Here is a 12,544-nt window from a genome sequence, read left to right as displayed (position 1 = left end):
TATCCCGTTCCCACGACAGTCGGGTCTACGAAAACCGGAACGGACCCGGATTTTTATCCGGCCAAGGACTGTCAACTCGGCATAATTCTGCCGTTACAACAACAACAACAACTCTCTTATATCCGTTAACATCGGCGACATTCCATGGCCTCTCGCAACCGTGATTGTAATTCACATTTTATTTCATAACTAGCTAAACCATGTTGCTCCAAATCATTTTTCAATTGTGTTATCTTCAGAAAGTTAAATTTAGTAATTTCAAAACAATTCTCAATTCTGGATCGTTGAAAATAATAATAATATACCTTTAAAGTTTCAAGTGGTAACGTGCCATAGTCTCCAAATACCAGCGTTGTCCTATTCGAAAAGTACAATTTCGAGAGAAAAACACATTTAACCCCGAGAGTCATTGGAGATTGGAAAGGGAGTTTATATTTTTAAGATTCTTCCAATTGAATAACGGTTTTATAACTTTAGCTAGACTCTGTTCAGGATAGCCAAGTTAGAAGAATTTCAAAACTATCAGGCAGGTTATGATGAAAGCTATAGCATAGACAACATGTCTACATCCAATAACTCGACTTTTATTTCCTCCCCTAATTTTATCAAATATGTTTAAAATGGTCGAACAACTTAGTTTTATCTAAAATATTTTTTTTTATTTACGGGCTGTACTTTGGTAGTCTGCTAAATAAACTAAGGTAGAAAAAACTTATACATAAGTCACTTTATAAACATTAATAGAGTTACTTTTGTTTTGTGGCTGGGATCGCGAAGTTTTACACAATAAATGAGTATGATTATTATGTATTACAAATACTTTTGTGCTTAAATATACAAATGTATATATGTATATATATATATATATATATTTATATTAATTTAAATGTTTATGACTAATCAGTATGTGTAAGTGTGTGATCCAAACTAATAAAATAATTTTTTAATTAATCTTAATTTATTAACACTCAGAAGACGCGGTGTCTGTCGACAGTTTGTGCAAGTCAGCGTAGTTGGCTATGGCGCGATGTAGGAACTCGTATTGTGCCTAAGAATTAATTAATATAACATTCAATATGAAATTTCTATTTGAAAATTTGTATTATGGGGTTAGAAGTGGTCAGAATTCTCTCAGTAGATTTCAGGGAAATTTACACAACCTTTTTTTTTTATTTGGAAAGATTTCTTGTACCCTCGATTTTGTTAATTGAAAAACTCGATCAGGTATTAGATTATAAATTAAATATAAATTTTATTAATTATAGATGAGTCTCCAAGGATTAGTGACTTCGGTTGGGACTGGACAAATATTTTTTTTTTTAATTTCAGTCAAGTCTTATTTAATGAAGCTATGTTTGTAAAATATTATTTACTAAGAAAAAACTGTTTGAAATTGACATTTTTTCATGTCTTCGCCTTCAACTAACCCCTTATATAAATTTTTTGATACTTACAAATGAATTTAATAGCCTTGGCCGCTGAGATCTTATTTTTCTGGCCGTTGAACAAATATCAATGCATTTTTCGGTTCTCAACTGCTGCACTAATATGCACATAGTCACAAATATTGAGCTCCTGTCAGTGCCCAGACTGTAAATTTTATATAATAACCAAATTTGATTAAAAAAAAGTTACTATTTCCAGATATATTTACAATATACCTGCAATGTACAGTCAAAGGCGATTTACAATCCATACTTTTATCCCTGTTGTGATGATTTAACGCCTGGTCGACGAGTTCAATAATACCACGGCATACTTCTGGTACTTCGCCATCAACGGTCGGCCAACCATTGTACTGAAATTGTGTGACTTTTATTGTGTCATCAATTTTACAATTCGTTACGTTAAATTCTCGGCGCGTGTAATATGGACAACTTTCACTTTGCATATATTTTACAAGTATATGATCGTATTGGATTTCATCATCTGCCCAGTAACGTGGACATTTTCTGGGACTATCACCAATCTACAATCGAAAAGTTATTATGCTTTAAAATATATGTACAATTTTGTTTGTATATGTACCTCGGAAATCATGACGAGCGTAGTTATACTTTGTTCTGAAATCATGCGCCAAAAATCACCAATTGTGTTTTCCAAAGGATCTTGCGTGATTATAAATGCTTCCGAATTATCGTAACCCTCAACGAATGAAGCATTTATGTAGGTAGAGTTTTCTTTCATCGGTATTGGCGTTAGTATAACCTATAAAATACGTTAAAAAAAAAAAAAATAAATTATAGCGGGGACCGTAAAATTTATGAGAAAAATGGACAAAAAATCAAGTGTAAATATTAAAATTTTATTTTTATTTTTTCCTCGAATAATAATCATTACATTTTGATTTTTATTTCTCGCTTACAAAATAAAAGTTATTTGATAACTTTTATTTGTTGCTTAGAAAATAGTTATGCGGCGAATTTTACATAATTCTTACCCAATAAGTTGAAAAGTGAGTTAGCTTTTTGTTTTGGCTTTTGCGATTTGAAAGTAATAGCATGATAACAATACCTTTGTCAAAGCAAGCAGCTTCTTGGGGAGAAAAGGATGTGAACAACATTTTAGAGGCATATTTCAAAAACTGAGGGACTAGTTCGACTATATACAGATAGACGAAAATGACTAAATCAGTTCAGCTAGTCAGGCTAATCATTTACCATACATATATTTTTCATAGTCTCCGACATTTCATTCTAGGTGTTACAGACTTCTTGGCAAATCTTTAGATTAAAAAAAATATATAATACTCACTCTATTACGATCGTAAGGTATAACCGCTTCGCTACGATTTTTCGGCATATTCTCCTTATTGCTTCCTACTTCCGAGGATTTTGCAGTTTCATCAGTTATGGCAAGAAGTTTCTGCAAAAGAAAACATAATTTTAAATGTATTTGTCAAATCATTTAAAAGTTTTGCCGAAATTCACCTCGAATTCAATTTCTAATCTGCTTTTATCCTTTCCATCGTTTAACTTCTGTTTTAGACTATCAATTTGACTGGATAGCGAAATAGCCGAAAGCTCTGTATTGCCAAATTGCGCAATATCAAGTAGCGAACGGTATAGAAATATGTATTGTTTCTAAGAAAAGAGAGAAATAATACGAAAAAGTTAATAAATTAAAATAATTATTTCTATAGTCAACGACATACCAGTGATTGCACGAGGAAGTTTCTTTGATGTCGCAAATCGCAAACTGTATTAAATATCGATACTTGATCTTCCTCTTCTAGCTGTTGTATCAGCGAATCTAATGCCACGAGTGTGCCGGTACGACCGACACCTGCGCTGCAATGCACCAAAATAGGGCCTCGCTGTACGGAGTAAACAGCGTTGATTTGACGCACAAATTTTATTATACCATGTGGATGTTCCGGTGCCATGAAATCTTTCCAAACCAAATAGTGATACTGTGTGATTTGGCGACGTTCCTCATCTTCATCGTTACCAGCAGCGTTACGTCTGGTAACATCTAAATTTCTCACTAAGTAATCACCCATTTTTCGTTCAGCCGCAAATTTTACTGTAATTTCGCCGAATTGCTTAGCATCCGATATCTTTTCAGGCCAATATTTTGCACATTTCGACTTATTGTACTCTTCTAAATTGGTCAACATTACTATAATCTCCAAATGTTGCTCCCAAATCATACGCCAAAAATCATTTACCGTACTTTCCATTGGTCCCTGCGCACAAATGAACTTCTTACGTTCCCTATAACCAATAACAAAGTTAGCATTTATATAATCCGAACCCTGTATGCCATTTATTTGTGATAATTTAACGCGCGTCTGGTCGTAGGCCTTAATATCTGGATAACGATTTTTCGATGCATTTTCTTTTATATCCGAATTTTTTGTTGTGCGATCACTAAATCGATTTGGTAACATTTCATATTCACGCAAAAACCCATAATCGGTGTCTTTGTGACGATTTCGATAGGCTGTGCACAAGTCTGCCTTGTGTATTGGACCAATATCTGATGCTTTGCCATTACCCGAACCAATAAAGTGTCTATGATTCGGTGTACGTCCACGAAATAACGCGCGACTGTAAAAAAAATTAAATGTATATAAAATAAATATCGCAAGATTCAAATTGCTATTTTATACCGCTTACCTTAGTGAGTCTCGTAAACTAATTTCCTCGCCAGGTACCGAGTTTTTTGTATTGTGATGCAAATAGCAAGTGGCGCCAATAAGCAGCAATACTATACCGATGAGTAGGGCAAGCGCTTGTATGAAAATATTTAGCACCATAGAAAAGTTTTGATCCGATTGAAAGTTTTCGGGCACAGTACCAGGTGTCATTATTTCGAAGTAATTGCTGTATTCAGTAAGGACAGTATCACCATCGCGTACTATAGAAACAGCGGATAAATGCACATATTTTTTATTGGAACTATATATAAAATAATGACTAGACTTATACAAAATTTCGTTTTTAAGTCATTTAAAATTAAAAAAGTAGAATGGAACTAGTTACCTATAACTTCTAGAAAGCCTGTGTAGTTGCTATTCATGTCTATCTCGCCATCGATTATATCATTTGACGACAGCTGGTAGCTCTGCACTGCATTTGTATGCGATTCATTTTCACCAATCATTAAATTATCAAACGAAATATCACTGTTGATGCCAGCAACAGCTTTCGGGTGACGCCTTCGTCTGCGACGTCGTTTTTTATCTAAAATTTTTGAAGCAGCTTCGGTGAGATTACTGGCTTTCAATTGTTCGCGTTGTGATAGTTCCGGTGTAGTTTTCAATACAGCTGACGAAGTTATAAAAGAAAGTAATAATATAACTAATTTTTATTACCAATTGAAATAATAATTTATACTCACGATCCGTATGCTCTACAAGTGGCGATTCAGTTTTCGGTGCTGGTTCATGTGGTTGAATACGCAAAAATGGACGTCCCCTCAAACAATGGCGACAAGCTTTATCTGCTTCGGCGGCACTTATGCCCTGATGTTCAAAAAATCGTTTACCGTCACCCAAAAATATTTCGGAACGAAAATAGTCATCCGAAAACATTTCAGCCAAGTATGCACCACCTTCAGTATTATTTAGTGCATGCACCTCCTGATAGGTGGATATGTGGAGTTTCTCGGGTGTGGGCAATTCATTTTTATTATTGCCCATACGTACTAGATACAAGCGATAGCAACAAATCGGTCCGTTGCGTTCGCTAATACGTGGCACAAACAATTTAAAAACACATTTCTCATCGTTCGTCTTCACCTTTGTCCACATTATACGACTGATCGCATCAGGCACAGCGATAGGCATCATACATTGAGCACTGGCCGGCACTCCAATTTTACGATGGCGTGTAATGGCCGATACTGTGACTGTGTAATTTGTATGTGGATTTACGCCATTGTAGATTGTGCTGTGGTGCGGATCATCTACACGTCTTATCTTTGGACCCCATGTTTCGTTACGCAATTTTCCATCCAACTTATATGTAGCTAGGCCATCCAACTGTATGTGATATGAGACCACTTTACCATTCGGCACTTTTGGCACATTCCAACGTACCCCGACCGAGTGACGTGTATTATTTCTGTGTTCGCAAGTAATATAGAGGTCTGTGGGTTCACTGGCAACACCATCCATTGTTGTACCATTTACAACTTCCGACCAGGGACCACATTGTTTGGTGATATTACTGCAGGCACGTACCTTAAATTCATATTCAGTCGCCGTTTTGAGATTATCAAACATATATGGCAGATTTCGAGAATTCTGTGAATATAGGGTATTTTCAACAATACGTGGCGTTTCACCAGCTTCGACTACAACCAACTCATAATATTGTATGTACGGCAATATTTCAGGCGGTGGTGGATCCCAACCGATGGTAATTGTTGACGGGGTACTACCGGTTGTGCCTACTTTTGGTATAAAAATTGGATCTCTTTCCAATGTTCGCACGGGTAATGGATATTGATATGGTTGACCGCTGCCAATACTATTTTTTGCACTGATGCGTAAATTATAGCTGGTATTTGGTTGAAATTTTTCCAAAACATAGGAATTATTACGTCCACCGATTTGATGATTATAATATTTAAGTTCGGATGAACCTTCCTCTTTATATTGTATGAAGTAGTTTTGCACTGGATCGTTACCATCATTCACAGTCCAATTTAAGTATATCTTATCCGCACCCACAACCATCACATAGTCTATGCTCACTTGTGGTTTCTCCATGACTAACACTGCCATATCCTTTTTAGTCATAATTGCACCAAATATATCGTATACTGCACAGCTATATGTACCATTTTCCTTCTTGTAAACTTCAGTTAAAGTAAGCGTGTGATTAATATGTGTGGCATTCACAAAACTGAGATTCGAGGCTTTGTCTAAAAAGTCAACAGCTGAGTTTTCATCCTTCAGCCATTTCAATTGCTTGTAAAATGTATCGTTGTGTGGAAACACTTCTATCAGACAATATAGTTCCACAGCATGACCGCTTTTCTGTTTGACCTTTTCGTCACTGCTTGCAACGATCAGAGGTTTTTGCCACACTTGCACGCTAAAACTAGATACGCTCTCATTTCGTATTAGTCCGCATGTATATATGCCCGCATCTGCAAATTGTGCATCAGTTACCAATAATGTACTTTCGTAATTCCTTTTCGTTTCTTCTTCGATTTCATTGATGCTTTCAATGGCTGACGGCTTGCTATATGATGTGCTTATTCTGCAAGAAAAATATATACAATGAATGATGTTTTATAAAAGATTGATATAAGTCACTTCACTTAATTATTGTTAAAAAAAAATGTATGCTCTTATTTAGGTTTATATGTATGATATTGGAAATTAATTTATGTGCGTAAGTATTGTGACTCAAAAATGTCTTTCTTTTTATGCTTTATAATACTATATAATTTATTATTTACAATATAGAAATTTATGAAATGAAACCTTTGTCAATTGATATAACAGAGAGCTGGAGGAAGTACAATCTTTACGGCCTAGATTTGCAATTTGACAGCTGCAAAACGCGAAAAACTTGTTTTTGTAATTCTTGCAGAGGATACAAATGAGGTATATGTATTAAATTTTCAAAAATATAATAAAAATGTAACAAAAAATTATTTATTACACAAAAAAACTTAAATCGAATCAATCTTATTTTACCTTTTATTATTATTCGCAATCTCTTCTTCGTTGTGCTTCCATGTTACATTGCTTACGAATTGTAGAGTTGTGTTGCAGATTATCGTAAAATTGTGGCCAATCTCAACGGCTATCAGTTCTGAAAACCAAAGTTGATAATTTAAGATGTAAACAAAAGTCTCTAAAATAAAAAAATTGCTCGCGAATCAAAATATTATTTCTTAGTATGCATATATATCTTACAAGTGTTCCTTATTTTGGGTGGAAATTTATGATAATTTAAACTGTATGAGGTAGCTAATTTTGGTAAAATAGTATTTATTCTGGATGAAAGTATAGACACAATTTGTTGCAGCTATGATATTTACAGGTGTTTCCACTTACAAGCATCACACTTTCGCTTTTACATTTTATCACAAGTTTTACCCAGAAATTGAGCCAGTTTGGTCATTTCGTATCTACGTACATTACTTAAGTCGAAATACAAATTTTGCGACTGTGGTATTTACAAATATTTAACATTTTCCTTCATTAAATACGTTTTATCTTCCAGAAAAAATATTTGGGTACATAGTAAAGGGTTGTCGGTTATGTGTGTATGTAGTTATTTTAGGGCTATTCCCGCTTCTCACTCCCCTCGAAATGTACAACTTATTGGGCGTCGTCAGTGTACACTCATACTAGGGTATGCTTTTCCTTTCGTCTGTCTTATCTATGCAGTTGCTGAAGAAATTGGTAATTCTTTGCACAATATTTTTTGTTATAAATTTCATGTTTGCTGAATTACTAATGCAAATATTTTGTTTTTAGTTTTCTCATATACACAACAAACAAAAATATTGCCTTGCATAACACACACAAACACAAACTTATGTATACTACACCCTGTTTACTGTATTTGGGAGAAATTACATATATGCAATTTATTTTACTTTTAAAACTAATTCTACCGCTCACATACCTTGAGATTGTGCTCCTTTTATGTGTTCATTCATAAATAAAACAATGGAAATGAGCATTTTTAAAACTGAAAACAAAAAGAACCGCTTCCGGCATAAACTGTATGGAGAATTTTTCGAATTTTTGTGATTCATTTTTCGTATCAGTTTATGTTTTCCGTGGGCAGTGGTTACACTTAATTGATAAAAACTAATCTCTATTTTAATATAAAAAACACTATAGAAAAATATTCCAAGCGCAACATCACAACTGTAAAATATTTGATATACGCCGGATCCACAAACAAAATTTTACTTCCTAATACAGCAGGCAGGGTTTTATGCTGGTATTCACAGAATTATCTATTTGTTGCTTACAGGTCGTTTGGTAAAAAGACCGGTTTGGGCATGAAACACAGAGACCCACACAAGAATTAATTATGTTGTAACGAATAACTAGCGTATCGAAGTAACGTAGAATGGTGTGATTTTTCCGCTTAGCGGTAAAGCTGACGCTACATCCTTAAATAAAAATGCAACTTTACATCAAATTCTCGCTGAAATTTTAAAATTAGTCCAAAGGAATGAGCTGCGTTACCGCCACCCTTATTTATAGCCCTTACAGACGACTAAAATTAATGCGCCTTAAGCAACGCTAATGCGCATTGAAATTTTATGGTGACAGACGGCAGACTTATGGATTTAGACAGCTGATAGTGAAATTTGTTTATTTATTTAAAAAAAAAAAGTGAAAGAAAAATGAATTAATAAATTATTAATAGAAATTTTGGTATTTTTGGAAAATAAAAATAAAATTTAACGGAAACGTTTATTATTAACTACGTCAAAAGATAATTGAGTGAAATTAAAAGCAATAATTGATTGTAATGCGGAAAAAGTGTGCAAAAAGTTAAGAATATTGGAAAAATGATAGCAAACTGTGCGTTGTTTATTTTCTGCCATCTAAAAATATTCAAATGTGTTTTTGTTAATATACTTGTACATCATTTAATGAGCAATATAAAACTGCTTACCTATGATGCTGCAAACGCAAAGGAGGCAGTAGACTTCTGTCAAAAAATAGCAAAAAAGGGCCATTTTTGAGCAGTGTTGCCTACTCAAATTTGGCAAATTCAGCTAAATGCACGAAATTCTTGTGCATTACAAACTTGCATTAACATGGGTAAAATGTAAATTAAGCCCGCTAATGCATATTAGCGCTGTCGTCTGTCAGGGCTATTAGGTATCTGCCACACAAAATCTATGGGTATGAGATATGTATTTTTGACAGCAATTTGTCACTGACGCATTTATTTAAGAAGGGCAGTAAGATATTTGGAGGAGGAAGTCATTTGTAGAAGTTCACGCAAGTGAGGAAATATCTCTAACCGCCTTTCACTTGGGAGTACCCATAAATAATTATTTTACGTATGGCTCAACCAACTCACGATTTACGTTGTTAGATTAAGTATTCTACAATATCCCATTAAAGGCGAGCTAAAGTGAGACGGCACTATCCCGCCCCAGGGTTGTGGTCTGGGTTTGGGAACCCCCGCAGAAAAACAAGCAACAGTCTCGGAGGAGAGAGATACCCCTTCTGATGACGGCCATGGCTAACACATGAAGGATTACAATTTAAGGGCATGCACCTGGAATGTCCGGTCCTTAAATGGAAAGGGGCCGCTTGCTCAGTTGGTCGATGTTCTCGTTAGAGTAAAGTCAAAGAAATGTGATGCTTCTGAGCAGCAAAAAGCGCACTTCCACAAACACAAGCAAGATTCAACGACCAGATGCTGCAATCACAACCCACAGGTGAACGAATTTCTACTCGACTACTCTCTACACTCCTGCTCTCTGAAAGCACTCATCAGCAAATTGGTAAAAGAGAACTCAGAGACGGCATATCGAGTTAATTACGTACATCTGCAAACGAAACCATTGGTTTTCGGAAAATGCAAAAGAACAGCTGGTACGATGAGGAGTCCCTGTCGCAGTAGCCGATGCATAGCCGAGCTATTAAAATATGGCGGCGAAGAACTAATAAAGGCGAAAGCATGCCCTTATCAGTGAGTATTTAGGTCTGGAAAATAACCGTGAAAACCTCTTCGTCGATTTAAAAGCTGCTTTTGACAACATGAAAAGGAGCTACATTTATTCCGCAATACCAAAAGCTCCGTCAGCATCAGACCTCTCGGAGCCGTTCAATACCAAACGAGGTTCCAAAGAAGGCGCCTCTCTATCGTGTGATTTATTCAATCAACTGCTGGAGAAAATAATTCGAGCTGCACGATTGAATCGAGAGGGCACAATCTTTTAAAAGGTTGTACAGCTGCCGGCGAACGCCGATGATATTGATATCATACTGGAATACGGAAGCGAAGCACATGAGTCTGATAGTGAACGCGGGCAAGACGAAATATCTCCTGTCATCGAACAAATAGTCGTCGCACTCCCCACTCCCATGTCCCTGTTAACAACGTCAAGTGTGTTTAACGTAGGTACCTGCTGACGACAGCCTTACCCCACGGCACTCAAAAGCACTGCGGATCGAATCAATTCGTTGATCAGCGCCCTGAGAATGCTAAGCATTTTTAGTACCAATTGGATGTGTGGAATGGACATACCAACATCTTGATCGGGTTCAAGGCCCATCTAAAATCTCTGCCGTGCTTTGGGTCCTACACCCGGTTGCAATGCAACTCCACATTCAACTGACAAAGTCAGTTCTTCCCGCATTTGGGTTTTAAACACAATCTCCACGATACTCAATGCAATGCAACTCCACATTCAACTGACAAAGTCAGTTCTTTACGCATTTGGGTTTTAAACACAATCTCCACGATACTCCCCAAGGGCCAAATCCGCATGAGCAGGGTAAAGGAAACTACAACGGCTCCTGTACTCCGTGGTATCAGAATTTAGTCTCTCTAGTTGAGCTTCCATAGGGCTCTGGACTGGTGTCCAGGTGTTAAACCCCGTACACACATCACATACATACACTAATCATACATAATCTAACCCTAATCCTCAGCTAACCGCCTTCGCTGCATAAACAATTCATGCCCAAATGATCCTAGTTGTTCGATATTCCGACTAGTGGAGATCACACCACTAACTTGCCAACAGGTGCTACTTCGGATATAAGTCCTCTCTCGGGGAACAAATAAAAAGCTCTACATCTCACTCATCCTGCTATGTGATGCAGAGGGATGGATAATGACAACATATAGCAGGACGGAGATGATGAATGGGACGTAGAGTTTGATAATTGTTCGTCGAGAAGGGACTTTACTTCTCAATACCCTACTCAATCCGAAGTAGCACTTGTTGGCAAGAGTTATCCTGCCTTGGATTTCCAGTCTGGCATTGTTGGTGGTGTTTTTACCGGTTCCAAGATAGACGAAATTATCTACGACTTCAAAGTTATTGACAATCATAACGTGACGTGAAACAGAGAACGTAAAGCAGAGAACGTAAAGCAGAGAACGTAAAGCAGAGAACGTAAAGTATAGAGAAGGTGCAGGTTCGACTGCGAAAATTTGTTAGATTCAGGGTAAAGAATTCGCCGCATTTGTTAACATTGCAGGTCGGAACTCGCTCCCAATTTTAAAATTTTTTACAATTCTCTCACATATTATAACAGAGAATATGAAGAGAAATAAATATCTGGCATGGCATATATGGCCAAGCAGAGAATATGAAGAAGTTCCCAACGAAGAATTTCGTGTTGCTTGTTTAAATATTGTTTCATTTTTGACAGCGAAAAATGTGTACTAAACACATTATGTTCTCTGTCTCACATACGCAGAAATATGAAGAGACTTAAATATAAGTATGCATGGTGATTCTCCCAACAACAGCATTGTGATATTTTAATGCTTCAATTTTTTTTTCAACTTGGGAATCGCAATGTATGCAAATATGTATGTATGCTTTGCGTTTTGCCGTCGGCATTTCCATATTGGCATGCAAAAATAATTATGATACGAGTATAATTTTGTATGAATGCATACATAGTAATATTTATAGCCAATTTGGACTTGCATATTTAATAATTTTATTTGATTTTTACATAATATACTATACTAATAAATATTTTTGTATTATGTTCCTTACTAAAGAAATTAAATTTATCACAACAATATACATATACATATGTACATATGTATGTACATCTTCTATCATATTAATCTTATGTCTCTGAATATGCTCATATCATAATCTTATTATCTGCTCATATAAATTTATGTATATACATATACGCATTTGCGTATTTAGAAATTCTAATAATGATTTTATCACTTATCAGTGTATTACATGTGCGCGCATTGAACAAATAATGCATAACCATACAAACATACATATGCGTACACATGTGAATATGTCATCAACAAAAAATTTAAGGGTTGTTCTACAAAAAACAACAATTGTCTAAATAGCCGAAACATCACAAGGCAATATGGCAGCC

General features: G+C 35.8%; 1 protein-coding gene across 1 annotated transcript; it reads right to left on the bottom strand.

The window, feature by feature from the left end:
• Positions 1-637: 637 nt before the first annotated feature.
• On the bottom strand, positions 638-8,415 carry LOC108970301 (tyrosine-protein phosphatase 69D). The gene is made up of 12 exons (XM_018935615.1): positions 8,100-8,415; positions 7,160-7,277; positions 4,846-6,716; positions 4,488-4,772; positions 4,122-4,362; positions 3,155-4,052; positions 2,931-3,083; positions 2,755-2,865; positions 2,029-2,208; positions 1,662-1,969; positions 1,455-1,590; positions 638-1,048 (listed from the first exon to the last, which is right to left on the bottom strand). Exons 1-12 carry the CDS (start codon positions 8,230-8,232, stop codon positions 962-964), a joined length of 4,521 nt encoding a protein of 1,506 aa, XP_018791160.1. The 5' UTR covers positions 8,233-8,415; the 3' UTR covers positions 638-961.
• Positions 8,416-12,544: the final 4,129 nt, after the last annotated feature.

The sequence above is a fragment of the Bactrocera latifrons genome, unplaced genomic scaffold (genome assembly GCF_001853355.1).
Source record: "Bactrocera latifrons isolate USDA-ARS-PBARC rearing strain unplaced genomic scaffold, ASM185335v1 scaffold_296, whole genome shotgun sequence".
Classification (NCBI taxonomy): domain Eukaryota; kingdom Metazoa; phylum Arthropoda; class Insecta; order Diptera; family Tephritidae; genus Bactrocera; species Bactrocera latifrons.
The sequence above is the reverse complement of the archived record's forward strand: the minus strand, read 5'-3'. Positions and strand labels throughout refer to the sequence as shown.